This window comes from Palaemon carinicauda, chromosome 16 (genome assembly GCF_036898095.1).
Source record: "Palaemon carinicauda isolate YSFRI2023 chromosome 16, ASM3689809v2, whole genome shotgun sequence".
In the NCBI taxonomy this organism is placed as follows: Eukaryota; Metazoa; Arthropoda; class Malacostraca; order Decapoda; family Palaemonidae; genus Palaemon; species Palaemon carinicauda.
In genome coordinates, this window is record NC_090740.1 from 3,770,586 (window position 1) to 3,791,266 (window position 20,681).

A 20,681-nucleotide genomic window follows, 5' to 3' on the forward strand; every position below is an offset into this window, starting at 1 on the left:
AGTACCAGCTGAACTCGGTTGAGTCCCTTGTTAGGCTGGGAGGAACGTAGAGAGTAGAGGTCCCCTTTTTTGTTTTGTTTCATTTGTTGATGTCGGCTAACCCCCAAAATTGGGGGAAGTGCCTTGGTATATGTATGTATGTAACAACATTAAAATAGGTCTTTCACATATAAACTATACCAAACAGAGAAATAGAAATAAGAATAGTAAACTGCATCTATTTTGTGGTTCAAAACCCTCAAGTGAATTAGTGTGAATACTCTGGCCTTTTCCAAGAAATAGATTGTCTAATAATCAACCTTCACTATCCATAACACTCACTAGACACAAAAGAATATCCACATCTACCAACTAATAGGAACTAAATTACAAAATACATAGTTCCATTAAACTAAATCTATCTAGATTTAAGCACCATACATCTACAGTTTTGCCCTGTCTATATTGGATCATTAATCTCTCACACTTGGTGGTAAAAAAAAAAGAAAAAAAAAAAATCACTCCCTGAATAACACCTTACTCCCATCCAAATCACAAACATCTTATTCATTAATTTAACAGTGTATGCAAACTACCACTGCATTTTGGGACATTTCTCCTCCATATGTAATTCTTAGCTGCTAATTTACCTCTGAGAAACACATTCTGTCTGTTTCGTCTCCAACTGCATAAAAAAAATGGCTTCATTACTGACTCCTGCAAAGTGGATTACCTCTTTCAATAACATCCTATTCTCAGAGCATATCTAAAACAGCTACAAGTGAAAGCTTGCTGTTAATTGATGAAGAAATTCTAAATCACATAGGATAAAGGGACAATTTCCCAATGTTTAGATTTAACTCAAGTAAATCAAGATTCGCAGCTGATCATTTCTAACTTGCTAAACTCATTTAATATACTGTAAGACTCACAGCTGATCACATTAATGATTCAAGTTGATAAGTGTCCGACATATTGTAACAGGAAAGGTTAGTGAGCATGTTCTGAATAATAGTACATAACTAGACAGAAATTATGAGCAGACTTCAAGGAAAAGAAAGGTTTCAAGAAAATTAGATTTTCATGCCAATAATGCCCTTATTAACTTTTCTTGAAACTTAATTTTACCTAAAAGCCACATGAAATTATCAAAATCAACATGTACTTTTCTATAAATTATAGATCTGGTTTAAAAATGTAATGAGGTAACAATATTTTTAGCTCTCAATGCTATAAAGTAGAAATAAGTCAAATGAGCCAGCAACTGATTTAGCAAAGTCTAATTGCTTCATCTTATACAAACCAAAAAGTAAACACTTATGGAAGAGATTCATCTTTAGATATTAACTTGTAATTACCCTATAAGGATTTTGCAAACACAATAGAGCATTTTAAAGGTTTACAGGCCGCTCATGAACGGCAGGGGCAAGAGACAGTGACATTGCCCTACAGAATAGAACAATGCCCTAGAGATTGACTACAAATACATAAGTTCAGCACCCAAGCCCCCCCTCCACCCAAGCTGGGACCAAGAAGGCCCAGGCAATGGCTGCTGATGACTCAGCAGATAGACCTATAGGCTCCAACCCCCAACCCCTCCTTAGCTCACAAGGATGGTAAGGTAGCAGCGACTAAAGAAACTAACAAGTTTGAGTGGAACTCGAACCCCAGTCTGGCGTTCACCAGTCAGGGATGTTACCACATCGGCCACAACTTCATTCCTTTCATATTATCAAAAGGGCAAAGTATTTGGAATAATGAGTCGGAGAATACTGTAATAGGTTCAAACAAACAAACCCAATTGTTTCTCCATGGGAATCATCAACACAGAAACAGAAAAGGACAAAGTCATTTATAACAAGTTTGCTTATTGGTCATACGTAATTGACACATGGGTTTTCAATTGTGCACACTTCATGAAGCAGTTTCCAGGTGGGGTGTGTGTGTGTGTGTGTGTGTGTGTGTGTGTGTGTGTGTGTGTGTGTGTGTGAGACACTTTCATTGATACTGTATGACACATTTTAGGCAATTATAAAATTTTGAGAAGACAAAAATACTTATGTATTGTTCAGACAAGTTTGTCTAACATTTTATCATAATATGATTTTCTTTGTCTTTAAGACTTTTAACATTCTTAAGCACAGGTTTTACAGATAAAATTTAAATTTCTATTTATCACAGACTTTCATATTTCTCTTATATTTACTATATGATTATTTTCTACTCATTAGATTTTATGTACAATATTTTCTCCCTCACAAATTTATTCGGGCCAGCTCTACAAGCGTTGAGCTTGACTTATTAGGCTGGTACATCTCCTTTTTAATAATAATAATACTCGCATACGTTATATCTCATAAAATTGAGTAACATTTCCATGTTGGGTGGAATCCCGGAGGGAAGAAAAATTTCACACTTCTTATTTAAGTTTGAGAAGTTCAACTTAATAACTTCACTCAATTCCAAAAAAATTCTTAAGCAAATAATTAAAATTTAAAAAAGTAATTTGTTTTTTTCCCAGCTATACAAACATAATCCCTATAGAATGGGTAGATTCTGGAAATAGATTCCACGTTACAGGACTTCAAGGCACGTGTCCTATCGTGTGACGGAAGACGTTTGTTGGTCAAAAAATAAAAAGAAAAAAGTTTATAATTTAATACCTTACAAAAAGAATAACCAATTTTCTTTTAAGACTGCTGTTGTTGTGCGAGCCACTTTTCATATTTCTTCTTTTGGGCTTCCATCTGCTTGGTCAGCTTTTTCGTTTGGCTCTTGGTTATTTCAGTGCCATCTTTATCGTGAGTAGGAATACCGTTTGCATCCCACTGACTGTATTCCGGTGTTCGAAACATGTCTACAGGATCCTTCATAGTTTCTTTATTGGCTTGCTTTGCAGCTTGCTCCGCCTTCTTTTTCTCCTTTTCTTGTTTCTTAGCAAGTTCCTGTTCCTTCTTTGTTTTAATTTCTTGCATGAGTTCATCTGCATTCACTAGCTTGATGCTTGTAGCACCTAGGGAATAATGATTTGATTAATGAATACATCTCTGGATATCATGTTATAAATTCGTTTATTCCATCAGTATCTACCAGAATGAAAACTTGATTCCCTTTCCTATGAAAACTTGATTCCCTTTCCTATTCAAATGAAGATTACACTCTACTTACCATCATCTCTATCTTCCAGCCTCACTCCAAGTGGCGGCAAGAGTTCATCTCGTATGCTATCGCAAAGTCCTAAGAGCTGTCGCTGTAGACCGTTAGCATCCAGGCTCTGATCTTTTGAATACTGACGGAGTTGTTCTCTCACCTTGCCTAGAACCTCGGCTACTGCGATTATCTGATCAGAACTCTGAAAAATAGAGAAATTATTTTTCTAAAACCTTTCCCTTGGTTTCACCGAGTATTTACCTTACTCCAGTTTTCAAATGTTATTTAGAAACAAATCCCTCCTTTTAACCTTATTCAGTTATCATCCTTGAAAGGTTAAATTTTATTGAATAAACCTGAATCCTTCATACTATAATTAAGCTCCTATTCTCTTATCGTAAGTTAATACTTTGTCTAAGAAACATGAGTAAACACAATCTATTTTTTGCCTTAAATTTACCTGTCCTAACTTTCTTCTCGTTAAAATTTCCTCCCTCTTCATTCTTCTTTGTATTTTCTATTTCACTGGTCTTCCCCAATTGGAGGAAACAGCCACAATTCTTTATCCAAAAATATTTTTTTACAATTCCAAATAAAGAACTGAATGTCATAATCCAAGAACCGTTCTCCACAATCCAAGCACTGGACACTAAAAAGAGCTTTTGATAAACTACTTTTTACATCATATTCGTATGAAAGCAAAATACTGATGCTGCATAGCTAAATCTATAACACTGACATAAAATGCTTACTTGATTTCCAGATGTTGACTGGTCTCCTATGGGCGCTCCAAACATTGTCATTATTTTGCTAACGTAACTATTGATGTTCACAAGCAACTGGGAATTAACCTGTGAAAAAATAGGTACAAAAAAATAAAAGGTAATTTGTTTTTAATAAGAAAAACAACTAAAGAGATCATGAACTAGAAATCAGAACTAGGCTAATTTTTCTTTAAGGTCAATTTAAAGAATAGCATAAAACACTAACTACATATGTTGATACATGTACAGTGATTTCAATTATTTCCTAATTAATGATTTGAATAAAGTTTAACTAAATCATCATCATCATCTCCTAAGCCTATTGACGCAAAGGGACTTGGTTAGATTTTTGAGCTTTTAATTCAATACTTCTCCATTCATCATCTCTTACTTCGCGATTCATAGTCCTCTGCCATGAAGGCCTGGGTCTTCCAACTCTTCTAGTGCCTTGTGAAGCCAAGCAGAACGTTTGGTGAACTAATCTCTCTCAGGGAGTGCGAAGAGCATGCCCAAACCATCTCCATCTACCCTTCATCATGATCTCATCCACATATGGCACTTGAGTAATCTCTCTTATAGTTTAATTTCTAATCCTGTCCTGACATTCAACTCCTAATATCCTTAACTAAATCACCAAAACAAATTTCTTGGCCCACTGGGGTGGCACAAATAATTTCGAAATTACAAATACTTGAGAGATATCATAAACTTGGACAGCCAAGTGAAAAAGCAGTAAATAATACAGCTGTAAGTTAAAGGAATACTGCTACAGACCCTTCCTCTAGTACGGTATCCTCTTACCATAATACAGTACTAGTGTACTGACTGAGCATTTAATTTTCCTAGGACAAGGTTATGTTTTTGCCCCTCTTTGTCTGTGAACAACTTTCTGGCAACGATTTTACTCATAAAGTAGTGAAACTTCCAGGAATTAACTGTTATGTTGCGTGGAAGTGATTCCATTTTGAAAGTTCTAGGTCAAAGGTTAAGGTCAAGCAAAAGGTCAAACGAAATGAACTGCTGTGGCATAGGTCTGCACTCTTGAGTGGTTTCCTAGTTTTCATCATATGCTATTGCTTTTATAAAAAAAAAAAAAAATAATATTATCATTACCAGCCAAGCTACAACCAGACTTAGAAAAGACAGATGCTATAAGCCCAAAGGCTCCAACAGGGGAAATAACCCAGTGAGGAAAGGAAATAAGGGAATAGATACAACAGTGTGCCTGAGTGTACCCTCAAACAACAGAACTCTCACCCACACAGTGGAAGCCCATGGTACCGAGGCTATGGTACTACCCAAGAATAAAGCACAAAGGTTTGAATTTGGAATGTCCTTTTCCTAGAAAAACTGCTTACCATAGCAGAGTCTCTTCTACCCTTATCAAGTGGATAATACTTGACTACTTTTCTACTTTGCTTTAAGGGCTGCTTATCTGGTCCTGTACAGCAGGGAACCCTACTCATTACAGGACCTCCACAGTCCTTTTATGCTCATTAGGGACCATTTAACATTTCACAATGCATAATGTTCACTTACTGTTTGATCGTCACTGTCAAAACACTCACGAAATAAGTCATCAGTTTCCTCTTGAAAGCCTTAATATCTTCAATTATTCAGATGTCTCATGGGAGCCTATAGTATAGTCTCGGGGCTGCATATTTAAAGGCTCTAGAGCCTACAGTTGACATATATCTAGGTTCTAATAGTTTGAAACCATCTGTAACTATTCTCGTGTCAGGACGATTTGTTGGCTGCACAATATGTAGAAATTCTCTTAGATATTTTGGATAACCAGTTTCGATAACTTGGTGGGTTATTGTACATATTTTCATATCTTAGAATTCAATTCTTGCTTCAATCGGCAGCCAATGTAGACCAATTAGTATAGGGGTGTTCCTTTCTCTAAGTGGAACACCTTCTATTAGTCTTGCTCCTTTGTTCATTATGTTTTGTAATTTTGTTAAGTTGTGCTTTTGGTAGATTGTAATAGATGGAGTTACAGTAGTCAATTCTGGTGATCACACAGTTTATCACTAGTTTCTTTACGGAACATTCATCCAGGTACTTTTTTTATAAAAGCAATATTTCTTAGATGATTTCACTCGAGGGGTGATTGTTCAGTTCTAAAAGGTTATTTCCTGCATATTTTGTAATCTAGAGTACCTCTGTAACACCATTCATCCACTCCAATACCTTTCCCATATCAAAACAATGACCAATTTCCATAATTGCTTTCCAGTTACCATCGGATTTTCTCTGCTTACGTTGATTTGCAGTCCTCTGTTCTCCAATCCACTCTTGAACCTTTTCCATGCACACCTCTTTTATAGATACTGTACTTCAGTTAACACCAAGTCATCCAAAGCAATTACCAAATATACCTTATCTGAAATTCTTTGCGAGTTCCTGCTTTACTGATATCTCACGTCACCATGCTTACATAATACTGACCCAAATCTCTATTTCCCTATTACACGTATTATCATCGTTTTTTGTTTCATTTGTTTGATGTCGGCTAACCCCCAAAATTGGGGGAAGTGCCTTGGTATATGTATGTATGATCATTGTTTTTTCGATTTCATGTGTTTTCTCTTCCCTCTTTCTCTTTTTCCATTGCAAACCAAATTGGCCCAAAAAAATTATGCATTATCTACTGTATGTAATTGTATTAATTAATAATTAAAAAAAAAATGGGAATGGAATGCCAAACCAAAGGGCTGAACTTGTAATTTAACCAAGGAAGTGACATATAAACCTAGGGTATGCTTTGGCTAAATCTCTCCCAACCTCATCCTAGGCTAGGTTACACAAAGCGCAAGTAAACCTGATTTAAAACAAATACGTATTATAAAACAAATTTGGAATAACAAATACATGACCCTAGTAAAGCCTAGTATTTTCCACCTGAAAATTTAAAGGGCAAAGTTTTTTAGGACTTCTCAATCCATAACAGGGGAAAGAACGGCAAGATCCTTCCATCCCTAAATGAAGTGTGTGAAGAGAGAGCGAGGCAGTAGTGGAGGAGGAACTCGAGTTCTACTTCTAGCGTGGCATCTATCACGACCGACGGTGACGACACTCCCATGAAGAAAGATATCGGAGGAACAGCATTGCCAGGTGATACTGCTCTGGCACCCTCCTACACACAGGAAGACACTGACGAAAAGAAAGGCAGCACTCTTCCCTTTCAACGTGGAGGCAACAGAAACTCCTTCCTCAGACGGTGCAATGATATTCAAGGAAAGCCAACTTCCTCAGTTATGACGATAAGGTCGTCACCAGTCCACATACTCGTGAGGAAATAAACAGCAACAGAAATGCTATCAAACAGGAACGAGAAAGTTTATATAGACAGGAAACCAGCAAAACTATTTCTTCTTCCCTAATCTCTCTCTGACAATGAAATTCCAAAAATAATGTAGAACAAAACAGAAAAGATTAATTCATCCAGTTGAAGGTAGCTGGGAACATGTCTCTACTCTCCGGTGATCAAAAACTAAGTGGCTTCTCAGTGTATTAGTAGTGACACCTTGATTAAGCTTTAACAGCAGCCTTCGGATTTGCTAAAAACACTCCTAATAAAGAAAGGTTTATATTCTTAGGAAATTCTTCAAAGCCAAGTTTTGCATCTTGACGTAAGCACCCAACTATAAAACCCTGCAAGAGAAAAAATATGGAACTAAAAAGAACAATATATCAAGAACACTTACCTTAGTATTGTTATTCATATACTTATTAGCTTCTGATATCATATTCCTAATTATGTCAAGGGAAGTCCTTGTGTCAATGTTATCACAAAGTGCTTTGTGCACACCAGTTCTGTAAAAGAGAGAAAAGAAAGATGTGTAAAAAGATGACCAAAGTACTATACTTTATAGTAAACAACTTTAGAGTAATAAAATTTCAATTGAAAAGAATTAAAATGTAGTCTACTTTATAAGAATTAGATTACTTGGTATCCTTAACTTTATCTGCACTCATCAACTTGTCTCCTTCCTAATCTACTAAAAAAAAATATAAGAAAAAAGTCAGTTAATGTTCTTGGTCTATGGCGATCTTGAGTTATAACAATTCGCTGATACAAACAGGCTCCGAAGTTACTAATTTGAGTTACAATGTTTGGTTCGTTGATATAAAAAAGTACTTGCCAATGTGGAGAGCAACTAAACCTGCTGAGTAGTGTGTTACGCATCACTTTAAAATTAGTTTGCCAAGTTTGTTTACGATACTCATTTAAGATTTTGAGGCTCCTCTTCTGTTGGATTTTTTTGTGCTTTTACTTGATGTATATCATGTCTGAAAAGTGTAAGGTAGACTTCTGATGGCAGTTTGCTGGCCAACCACAGAAATAAATGTAAGGAATTGTTATATGTACTGTATGAATGCAAGAGTTGATGGGAGAGGTACAAGAGGAAGGCCAAGGTTTGGGTGGATGGATGGAGTGAAGGAAGCTCTGGGTGATAGGAGGATAGATGTGAGAGAGGCAAGAGAGCGTGCTAGAAATAGGAATGAATGGAGAGCGATTGTGACGCAGTTCCGGTAGGCCCTGCTGCTGCCTCCGATGCCTTAGATGACCGCGGAGGTAGCAGCAGTAGGGGATTCAGCATTATGAAGCTTCATCTGTGGTGGATAATGTGGGAGGTTGGGCTGTGGCACCCTAGCAGTACCAGCTGAACTCGGTTGAGTCCCTGGTTAGGCTGGAGGAACGTAGAGAGTAGAGGTCCCTTTTTTGTTTTGTTTCATTTGTTGATGTCGGCTACCCCCCAAAATTGGGGGAAGTACCTTTGGTATATGTATGTGTATGTAAGTACTGTATAAGTGTAGGTACACTACTGTATAGGGTACAGGTATTTGTATGTATAGGTTATGTAATTTATGAATGGCAAGGAATTGTTTTCTCTATTTTTCAAAGTACATTATACATTGCAGTATGTATGTACAGTATATTATGTATATAAATTAAAGCTTACAAAGAAAATCGACCAACACTACGACATAGAAATGGATCTCCGTCGTAACCTCAGGACCACCTTATTAAAGGACAATGGTTTTCATTAATGAAGGAACACAGAATTACAATAATAAATTAGTCCAATTAAAGTACAAAGAGAAGACAAACCTTGCATTATCGTAGACTTCCTGTAATTTCACTTCTGAAGATGTCCACACCTCGCTTGTGCAACCCGACCTTCTCAAAAGATCTTGAATATTGAGATTGAATTCGCTAACCATTTTGTGGAACTGACGGGCTCCTTCCATGGTGTTCCTAAGAGAATTAACCAAATAAAGTAATATCCAGTGCAATAAAAGATTAAAAGAAAGTTGATATTGGTTAATTTAATAGGAGAGCTGAAATACCAAAACCACATGCATCATCAAAACAATTCTATTGCTTCTTAAGAGGACTCCAATGTTATGCTTTCAAATATCTTTAATAGAGTCCCTTTCATCAACAAACTTATGCAGCCAATGTTTTTTTTTTTAAACAATATATTTTTCATTTCCTCCTATACCAATTAATCTAATAACAAAAACCTTTGAGGCAAGTTATGTACGCTATTTATGCCTTTGTAAATGCGACGTATGAGAGATTTCTGTACTCTTGGTAATTACTCAGAAAAAACTAACTTTTCATACATGAATCTTTTTACAGAATCAAAATCAAGGAAGCTTAATTCCAGCAGAAATCAGATTGGGGAATGATCTTCATAATATGGTGGTTAAATCAGCGGAACTTCATTAGTTAAAACTTGATGCAAATAATTTTCTGTTGAATAGGTTGACTTACGTCTCGTACAGTTGTTCATATATGACTAATCTATGTTATGTTATTGATCTTAATACATTTTACAATTTTTTCTTATACTATTTCTCATATATACATAGTTTATTTGTGATTTCTATACCACCTTTACACAATAAGCTGCTTTCCCTGTTGAAGCCCTTAGGTCTGTAGCCTTGTGCTTTTCCAACTAAGGTTGTAGCTTAACTAGTACAGTAATAATAACAACTAAATGACTAAATCAAACAATGCCATCATGAAATCCTAGGCTATGGGAAGTTGAGGAATATCATTAACAAATAGTACTACATTAGAAGTCCCTTTAAATGGCACCCAATAGATCAGCAAGCCTGACTAATCGCCACCGACCGGCCAAGATTTATATATTTACTAAATACTATCTAGATTTAATTGGCAATGGCTGGTTTAAAATTCACGGACGTGCTCTATATCAGCTTGGCAAGCCTTCGTTAGGTCAAACTCATCATCAGCAGTCAGCACAGAAACAGATAAGCCTCCAACTTATGTTGGAATGCAGCGATCACTTGGGGAAACTACTTACCTTTGCTTCTGCCACATACTTCTTAGGGATCTATCCAGGGGCATATACACACACAAGCTACAGCAATAGGAGCACTCGATGAGTGAAGGAAGGTGAAAGGCTTTCTTGGTATTGTTGACCAGTAGAGAAAGCTCTCTTCCTCCCCGTTTCAAAGCCTATGCCTTTCAATAAACAAGAGGCCACGATCTGCGCACAGCACATGGGGATGATTGCGAATGATCATGCTACATACAAGAAGCTCAATGTGGATCTACAGATAGTTTAGCCATAGAGCAATTGCAGATATAACCCTCCACCCTGCAAGTACGAATTTATTGTTTGTTCATATTCATCAATACAAACAGCAAGCATTCAGTTTCTTTAAAGTTCAAGAAAACGATTAATGTCTTTGAACAGGTCGCAATAGTATGTCCTTACTCGTTGCGGCCAAAGACAAAAGTGAAGAATCTTTGACAGGCAGGTGGGCAAGGCTACTCTTCCACGCTTACCAAATGTTGTTAACTACTTCGTTAAATAATATAACAGCTGTTTAGGCTCTGCTGAAGACATTCCTACAAGCACAAGGTTTGTATACACGTAAGAACAAATAAGGATTTTCTTATCACACAAACATTTTCATAAGCACCACCATAATAAGCAGGAAACTATAACTGATGGGAATACCTATATCTGGTACAAAAAACAGGCCTAACACAAGGAGCAAAGCTACTCCCTTCAATTATTAAGATATAAAATAATTTTAAGTTTCAACTACAGTCAATGTTTTAATGTGCAGTAGTTAACAACACCACAAAGTTAACGTCATTTGAACTCACGAGCTGTAATCCAACGTATCCTTCCACGAATGCAGGAGGAAGGCAATGCGAAGGTGAGACGCAGAGGTTTCCTCCAAGGCTTTCTTAATGGTAATGAAGTTCTTGAGACTCTTGCTCATTTTACAACCATCTATGTGTAAGTGGCCTGTGTGAAGGAAGTACCTCACCTGGAAGAAATCTTAGTTAGTCAAAAGTAAGAAATCTTGAATTCGTCAAAGTAAAAAAATCTTGAATTCGTCTAAAGTAAAAAATCTTGAATTAGTCCAAAGTAAGAAATCTTCAATTAGTTAGAAGTAAGAAATCTTGATTTAGTCTAAACTAAGAGATCTTCATTTTTTTAAATTAACTTATTTTGAGTTTTCTACTCCACAATTTTTTCCCCTCTTGATTTTCTCCTTGAATTGATTTATGCGATTGGCTATCCATATGTTATTTTGCAATAAGAAAATACTTGTACAAAAAAAAAGCCAGACCTAGTGTATTAATGTTTTAAACAAATACAAACATTGTCTAAGTGCAAACTAATCAAATCATAAGAGTAACAATACAATGTAATATGTAACACACCCAATGGTCATTATCGTAGTAAGCCTCCGACTGTGCAAGCTCATTGTCGTGGTGGGGAAACTTGAGATCAACACCACCTGTGAAGAGAAATAAAGCAAACCTTTTAGTAAGTCTTCCAAAAAAAATGTTTCAAATCATAAGCAAAATTGCTCAGAGTTTGTTTAAAATTAAAATGGTCACAATTTATCAAAAGGTAAACTTTTATGATTTCAATTTTTGTTTTATATCCATTTTACAAGGAAGTTTGACTAGACCACCAAGTCAAAAATTTAGACTAAATGCATAAACCAAAATGTGTACAGAGAATTTAATTTTAACCAATGAAAGACTAAAAGGTTTACAATACTATTGTCAAGATACAATAACGCCAAATATAATTTCTTCATTTTCATGTACAGTATGCTCACATAATTCAAAATATCTCAACACAGTACTATTACTTGTCTTGCGCAAGTGAAACAGTTGTCAGCAACTGAAAATAACTTTTGCTGCACCCATTCATATATCTTTCATGTTTCACTTAGATCTCCAACTATTTTAATTATCTTCCTCCTAAGGGGGTAACACTTTCAGTGTGTCTTGTGTAACACACTGAGTAGATGGTACCAAATTTTCTCAGTAGTGTACATTAAGTTTCAGGTACAAATGTTAACTGCCATATTTTTATCTCCAGTCTAACTGGTTTACCTTGTTCAATTTTCAATTCTCATCTACATACAAATCCTTTGGACAAGGCCTACCACTCTGAATATTATCACGACGCGACCAGAGAACTTACTGAAGGTCGAGACGCAAGCTCACATGTGGCCTGCCTCGGGATTGCCCTTAGGGCACGTATCCTTCCGCCTAGGCCTACCATTACAGAAAACGGGAGTAGGGTAAACTACACAAAACTCTGGTCGGTTGAGAGGAGGTTCCAGGTAACTCCTAAGAAAGTAGTTCGAGGTAAGTCCCTGTGTTGGAACAACAGTGGTTTTAAATGACATTTTAACAGTAAGTCTACTCTGCCTTGGTGAAATTTTTACTCCCTACTTAAAAAACCAGCTTATTCCCATTGCTTCCACTGATAAAGGGGGAGTCAGTATTCAAACCACAAGGAACAATCGGGTGACACTGGGGCAAACAGCGGTCGCTGTTGCACCGGTTTCACGTTGCTAACTGACCCAAAAGCACCTGGCCTAGGAGGAAACTTCGTAGTAGCTCCAGTGTGAGCTCCGGCTGCTATGCTCGGAAACTGTATTCAGTAATACAATTTGTTTTCATGCTGAGTACTTAACTTGTTGTACTTCCAGAACAATTGTTGCAAAGTAACATATTGTACATATTAAAATACATTCTTTATTTGTCTTTCAGATACTTTCAATTTCTCCCTGAACTAAATAGTTAAATTGTTTTTTCTACTCTTTGTATGCTTTCTAATAACCAAAATTACCTTTATTAGTTTCTCAATAACTGTGATAAACTTTTCATATCTCATAAGACTTTTTTTTAAGTTTGTCAGAGTATCATTTCTAGCCAATATTCCACAGTGATTCCTTATAATAAATATGCATAGAAAATAGAGTAAGAATAAATACTATTCAATAATTAATACTGTTGAAAATTGCAACCAAATCAAAGAATGAAATTTTTTACGGGGCTGGTCAAAGGCATGTACTTTTAGAGGCATGCAATAACTGGGTTAATAAAAATTAAATTGGACAAAATAAAAGAAAAAAATTAGGAAATTAAAAGAAATCAATGCAAAACAAAGTTGAATAAACACCAATTGAAAAAATTGTTGTTAACCCTTTTACCCCCAAAGGACGTACTGGTACGTTTCACAAAAGCCGTCCCTTTACCCCCATGGACGTACCGGTACGTCCTTGCAAAAAAATCCTATAAATTTTTTTTTTTTTCATATTTTTGATATTTTCTTTTAGAAAATTCAGACATTTTCCAAGAGAATGAGACCAACCCGACCTTTCTATGACAAAAATTAAGGCTGTTAGAGCAATTTAAAAAAAATATACTGCAAAATGTGCTAGGAAAAAAATAACCCCCTGGGGGTTAAGGGTTGGAAATTTCCAAATAGCCTGGGGGTAAAAGGGTTAATAAAATAAACATGTAATAAAAACAATAAAAGGCCATGATAATATCTTTAAAATAGAACACAAATGTTTCCATTACAGCATAACATACCCGAGTGGATGTCCATTGATTCTCCAAGTATAGCCGATGCCATTGCAGAGCACTCTATATGCCAGCCAGGTCGTCCTTGTCCCCACGGAGAAGGCCAAGCTGGTTCACCAGGTTTGGAAGCTTTCCACAATGCGAAGTCATTAGGGCTTCTTTTTTCTTGGGCATTGACAGTAGAGAGGGCTCCCTCGCCTTCCTCCAAAGCCTCCCGATTCCCATACGCCTCTGGGACAAGCTGCTCAAATATGAAAAGTCCTTAACCTCAACTGTACAATTTACAAAAGAAATTTCATATCAAAGCTATTATAAAAGCTCTTGTGATAAGAGACTTCTGCTCAAATATGAAAAGTCCTTAACTTCAACTATACAATTTACAAAAGAAATTTCATATCAAAGCCATTATAAAAGCTCTTGTGATAAGAGACTTCTGCTCAAATATGAAAAGTCCTTAACTTCAACTATACAATTTACAAAAGAAATTTCATATCAAAGCCATTATAAAAGCTCTTGTGATAAGAGACTTCTGCTCAAATATGAAAAGTCCTTAACTTCAACTATACAATTTACAAAAGAAATTTCATATCAAAGCCATTATAAAAGCTCTTGTGATAAGAGACTTCTGCTCAAATATGAAAAGTCCTTAACTTCAACTATACAATTTACAAAAGAAATTTCATATCAAAGCCATTATAAAAGTTCTTGTGATAAGAGACTTATTCAATACCAAAAGGAATACCGTAGATCTTCAACATATCTAATTCTTTGAATGTTTGTCTTCCACATAGTAACAAGGATCCCTTTGTGTATCATAAGTAGCCTTCACACAACAAGGCAGTACCCAGCAGGGTAAAGAATGTTACCAAACATTAAAGGGGGGGAGAGATTAAGACGTGATAATGGCAAACATGCAAAAACCAAAGGCATGAACTTCGCAACAAACAGTGGTACCAGATTTAGCTCAGCCCCATGGTCTCTTTACTTGTTCAATTAACAAAGATTGGCAGAAAAAGTCGAAAATCCATGTCTACACACAGGAACTATAGTCTATTTCTTTTAGCGATGCAGATTTGCACCGACTCACACCGGTGCCCTTTTAGCTCGGAAAAGTTTCCTGATCGCTGATTGGTCGGACGAGATAATTCTAACCAATCAACGATCAGGAAACTTTTCCGAGCTAAAAGGGCACCGCTGCGAGTCGGTGCAAGTCTGCCTTGCTAAAAGAAATGGACTGTAGACTGGGTTGAACTTTGAGCTCAGTGATTAGTTGGTAGTTTCCACCTTAGGACAGTAAGATATCATCACCGTGATGAGCAGCAAATTAACATGAAAATAAAGGAAACTGTGCACTAGGAGTAAAGTCTTCTATCAGAATTTCTTCCCATTCTTATATCTACAACTACACATTTTGCACCTGAATCCTTTTACCTCCAAAAGGACGTACTGGTACGTTTCACAAAACCCATCGCTTTACCCCCATGGACGTACCGGTACGTCCTTGCAAAAAAATGCTATAAAAATTTTTTTTTTCATATTTTTGATAATTTATTGAGAAAATTCAGGCATTTTCCTAGAGAATGAGACCAACCTGACCTCTCTATGACAAAAATTGAGGCTGTTAGAGCAATTTAAAAAAAATATACTACAAAATGTGCTGGGAAAAAAAATAACCCCCTGGGGGTTAAGGGTTGGAAATTTCCAAAGAGCCTGGGGTAAAAGGGTTAATGTAGTAATCTAAAAAGAGAATGGTTAGAAGCTATTGGTCTACTAGTCACTTCAAAATATTAAAATTTGCTATAAAATCATATCAAATTATTAGAGTTTCCAGAGTAAATAAAAATCAATACATTACTCACCTTAGCATAATAATGATTTGGTTCAGAGTCAAATTTACCCACATCAAAATAAACAGAGCCCCCTGACTCATAAGCGTATCCATTATCGATGATCTTCTTCACATAATCTACAATCTGAGGGACGTACTCAGACACTCTTGTTACAGTATCAGCTGGAAGCACCTGAAATAAGTCAATCTTACAAAAGCGGTCCAAATTTTCCAAAAATATTTACAACTTAAGATATGTATATATGAAATTAGGAATGAAACTAAACGAGAGATTACTCAAGTGGCATATCGTCACCCTCATAAACTAACTGCCTATGTCATTTTCTCCACTTGTTGGGATATAAAAAAAAAAAAAAAAAAAACCTTTTCATTTCTTAATTCTTTATATCATTGTCTTGAGCTTCAATTCACAAATTCTTAACAGAAGAATTTGTGAATTAGAATTTGTTAATTGAAGCTCAACACAATGATATAAAGGATTAGGAAATGAGAAGGTTTTTTTTATTTCCCAACAAGTTGAGAAAATGACTTAGGCAGTTAGTTTATGAGGGTGACGATATGTGAATGAGACCATAGTGAGGGGTAGATGGATATGGTTTGGGCATGCTCTTGATACTCCTCAAGAGAGATTATTTCACCAAACTTTCAACTGGGCTCCACAAGGCACTAGAAGAGTTGGAAGACCCAGCCCTACATGGCTTAGGACTATGAAATGTGAAGTAGATGATGAATGGATAAGTATTGAATTAAAAGCTCAAGATAGAGACTGGGGAAATCTAACTGAGGCCCTTTGCGTCAATAGGCGTAGGAGGAGATAATGATGATAATATGTATATATATGATTATTTTTAATATCGATATTCATTCGTTAATTGCAATTCTGTTTCACTACATTTCTCATCATTTTGAGAAGCTATCCAACTTTGATAACTTCAGGTCTTTAACGTGCAGCTTCCCAATAAGCAAGCAAATAGCCTTCCTGGCTTATCACACAAATTTACAGACATTTTGAAATGTTATTTTGATAATAAAATAAATTTTTGAATATACTTACCCGGTGATTATAATAGCTGCAACTCTGTTGCTCGACAGAAAACTCTACGTAAAAATTCGCCAGCGATCGCTACACAGGTAGGGGGTGTACTCAACAGCGCCATCTGTCGTTCAGATACCCATTACTCATTGTAAACAAAGAACTCAATTTTCTCCTCGGTCCACTGTGTCTCTATTGGGGAGGAAGGGAGGGTCCTTTAATTCATAATCACCGGGTAAGTATATTCAAAAATTTATTTTATTATCAAAATAACATTTTTCAATATTTAACTTAGCCGGTGATTATAATAGCTGACTCACACCCAGGGGGGTGGGTAGAGACCAGCAAAATATGTTTACATCATATGAGCTAAGAATTTTTATTTCATTTTAGAAGTTATCAAAATAACTAAACAAAATAAATAGGTACCTGGTAAGGAAGTCGACTTGAACAATTACTCTGCCTTTTTAAGTACGTCTTCCTTACGGAGCCTCGCGATCCTCTTAGGATGCTGAGCGACCCCTAGGAGCTGAAGTATCAAGGGTTGCAACCCATACAACAGGACCTCATAAAAACCTCTAATCTAGGCGCTTCTCAAGAAATGACTTTGACCACCCGCCAAATCAACTAGGATGCGAAAGGCTTCTTAGCCTTCCGGACAACCCAGAAACAATAAAAACATTTCAAGAGAAAGATTAAAAAGGTTATGGAATTAGGGAATTGTAGTGGTTGAGCCCTCACCCACTACTGCACTCGTTGCTACGAATGGTCCCAGAGTGTAGCAGTTCTCGTAAAGAGACTGGACATCCTTAAGATAAAAAGACGAGAACACTGACTTGCTTTTCCAATAGGTTGCGTCGATTATACTTAGCAGAGATCTATTTTGTTTAAAGGCCACGGAAGTTGCGACAGCTCTAACTTCGTGTGTCCTTACCTTCAGCAAAGCTTGGTCTTCCTCATTCAGATGGGAATGAGCTTCTCGTATTAACAGTCTGATAAAATAGGATAAAGCATTCTTTGACATAGGCAAAGATGGTTTCTTAACTGAACACCATAAAGCTTCAGACGGGCCTCGTAAAGGTTTAGTTCGTTTTAAATAGAACTTAAGAGCTCTTACAGGGCATAAGACTCTTTCTAGTTCATTTCCAACCATACGATAAGCTTGGAATATTGAACGATTTTGGCCAAGGTCGAGAAGGCAGCTCGTTTTTGGCTAGAAAACCAAGTTGTAGAGAACATGTAGCCGTTTCAGATGAGAATCCGATGTTCTTGCTGAAGGCATGAATCTCACTGACTCTTTTAGCTGTGGCTAAGCATACCAGGAAAAGAGTCTTTAAGGTGAGATCTTTCAGGGAGGCCCATTGTAGCGGCTCGAACCTGTCTGACATAAGGAATCTTAGTACCACGTCTAAATTCCAACCAGGTGTAACCAAACGACGCTCCTTCGTGGTCTCAAAAGACTTAAGGAGGTCCTGTAGATCTTTATTGTTGGAAAGATCTAAGCCTCTGTGACGGAAGACTGATTCCAACATGCTTCTGTAACCCTTGATAGTGGGAGCTGAAAGAGATCGTTCTTTCCTCAGATATAAGAGTAAGTCAGCTATTTGAGTTACAGAGGTACTGGTCGAGGATACGGATACTGACTTGCACCAGTTTCGGAAGATTTCCCACTTCGATTGGTAGACTCTAAGGGTGGATGTTCTCCTTGCTCTAGCAATCGCTCTGGCTGCCTCCTTCGAAAAGCCTCTAGCTCTCGAGAGTCTTTCGATAGTCTGAAGGCAGTCAGACGAAGAGCGTGGAGGCTTTGGTGTACCTTCTTTACGTGTGGCTGACGTAGAAGGTCCACCCTTAGGGGAAGTGTTCTGGGAACGTCTACTAGCCATCGAAGTACCTCGGTGAACCATTCTCTCGCGGGCCAGAGGGGAGCAACTAGCGTCAACCTTGTCCCTTCGTGAGAGGCGAACTTCTGCAGTACCTTGTTGACAATCTTGAACGGAGGGAATGCATATAGATCTAGATGTGACCAATCTAGGAGAAAGGCATCTATATGAACTGCTGCTGGGTCCGGGATTGGAGAGCAAAATATTGGGAGCCTCTTGGTCATCGAGGTTGCAAAGAGATCTATGGTTGGCTGGCCCCAGGTGGCCCAAAGTCTCTTGCATACATCCTTGTGGAGGGTCCATTCTGTTGGAATTATTTGTCCCTTCCGACTGAGACAATCTGCCATGACATTCAAGTTGCCTTGGATGAACCTCGTTACTAGTGATATGTTTAGACCTTTTGACCAGGTGAGGAGGTCCCTTGCGATCTCGTACAACGTCAGAGAGTAGGTCCCTCCTTGCTTGGAGATGTACGCCAAAGCCGTGGTGTTGTCCGAGTTCACCTCCACCACTTTGCCTTGAAGGAGAGACCTGAAGCTTTTCCAGGCCAGACGTACTGCCAGTAGCTCCTTGCAGTTGAAATGCATTGTCCTTTGACTCGAGTTCCATATCCCCGAGCATTCCCGACCGTCTAATGTCGCGCCCCAGCCTACGTCCGATGCGTCCGAGAAGAGAACGTGGTTGGGAGTCTGAACAGCCAGGGGAAGACCCTCTCTTAGGTTGATATTGTCCTTTCACCAAGTCAGACAAGACTTTATCTTTTCGGAAACCGGGATCGAGACCGCTTCTAGCGTCTTGTCCTTTTTCCAGTGAAAAGCTAGATGGTATTGAAGAGGACGGAGGTGTAGTCTTCCTAGTGACACAAATTGATCCACGGATGACAGTGTCCCTACCAGACTCATCCACAGCCTGACTGAGCAGCGTTCCTTCTTCAGCATCTTCTGGATGGATAGCAGGGCTGGGGGCTGATCGTCTTGTTGTTCAGCAACGTCCTCATCAGAGGGTTCCTCATCCGAAACTGATGAGGAAACGGCAACGGAGTGGGCAACGTCTGGCTTGCTGAATCCAGTCGCACTGGTGGATGCGTGACGGAGCCGGACGCAATATCATGGAACTGCTGCACAGTCTGTGAACTGTCAACAACCATGGGTGCGCGAGGAAGCACAGCGTCAACCCGAGACTGTCTAGACCGTCTGGGTTGTGCAGTCAACACCCTACCGGGTTGCTGAGGTTGACGCACTGCGTCACAACAAGTCACCTCTGCTGGTTGTTGAACGTCCTGAACGTCAACAACCACCTCCGAGCGTCGCTTAATGTCAACGTGCGGCTGGCAACCCACACTGGGTCGCATCGGTGGAGTAACCACCTCAACTGGCAGACGCGAGTAGGTTACCTCAGCGTCAACAGGGCGCACAACCGACCGGTTGGAAGGTTGTTGGCCAGAAGGTTCTTCTCCGCATTTAAGTCCTCTATCAAGGACGCAAGCTTGGACTGCATGTCTTGCAGCAAAGCCCATTTAGGGTCTACGGGAGCAGGTGTGGCAACAGACGGGGTTAGCGACTGAGGCGGAACCGTTTACCATCCCTGAAAGCCTTGTTATGCGTGACATAATAGTACAGCAAAACTTCAAAGGCTCGACAACAGCTGTGAAGTTGACCTGTAAACAACTTGGAGCGTCTCCTGGCCAGGCGCCAGGGAGAGTCTACCAGAATTGAGAAGTCTATCTGGGCAGAGGCATGAACTCCCAAGCCGAGAACTTCTCTCGTGTCATATCAGACTCTCGCTCTATAAACCAGTTTAAAAGAAGGGAAAGCAAAGGCTGTATCTCCCAAACTCCTCCTGGTGAAAAACCAGTCGCCTAGCCAACGTAACGCTCTCTAGGAGAGCGAGATAGCACTAGCTTAAAAACAACGGCTTCGAAGTAGCTAGGCCTAGTGTAAGCTCTGACGTTTAGGCGAACGAGGAGCAGCATTTACAAAAAGATCCGGACGAAGATCCTTAAAAAAATCATCATGATTTAATTAAAGTCCATAGGAGGCTAAGCAGCTTTAGGCTCCTCTCCATCTGACAGAGTCCTCAAGGGAATATCAGTAGGAGTGAGAACAGCAACTTCCTCATCTACAGG

At 38.2% G+C, this 20,681-nt stretch overlaps 1 protein-coding gene across 2 annotated transcripts in view; it reads right to left on the minus strand.

The window, feature by feature from the left end:
• Positions 1-2,622: 2,622 nt before the first annotated feature.
• Positions 2,623-20,681, minus strand: part of CysRS (cysteine--tRNA ligase, cytoplasmic) — a 31,767-nt gene continuing 13,708 nt past the window's right edge. For both annotated transcript variants that reach the window (XM_068389543.1, XM_068389544.1), the window contains exons 6-14: positions 15,654-15,815; positions 13,804-14,035; positions 11,623-11,699; positions 11,056-11,222; positions 9,016-9,162; positions 7,607-7,715; positions 3,882-3,980; positions 3,148-3,331; positions 2,623-2,992 (exon numbers count right to left, since the gene is read on the minus strand). In XM_068389543.1, the coding sequence (XP_068245644.1) occupies positions 2,670-2,992; positions 3,148-3,331; positions 3,882-3,980; positions 7,607-7,715; positions 9,016-9,162; positions 11,056-11,222; positions 11,623-11,699; positions 13,804-14,035; positions 15,654-15,815 (1,500 nt within the window). In that variant the 3' untranslated portion in view covers positions 2,623-2,669. The remainder of the gene's footprint in view (positions 2,993-3,147; positions 3,332-3,881; positions 3,981-7,606; positions 7,716-9,015; positions 9,163-11,055; positions 11,223-11,622; positions 11,700-13,803; positions 14,036-15,653; positions 15,816-20,681) is intronic.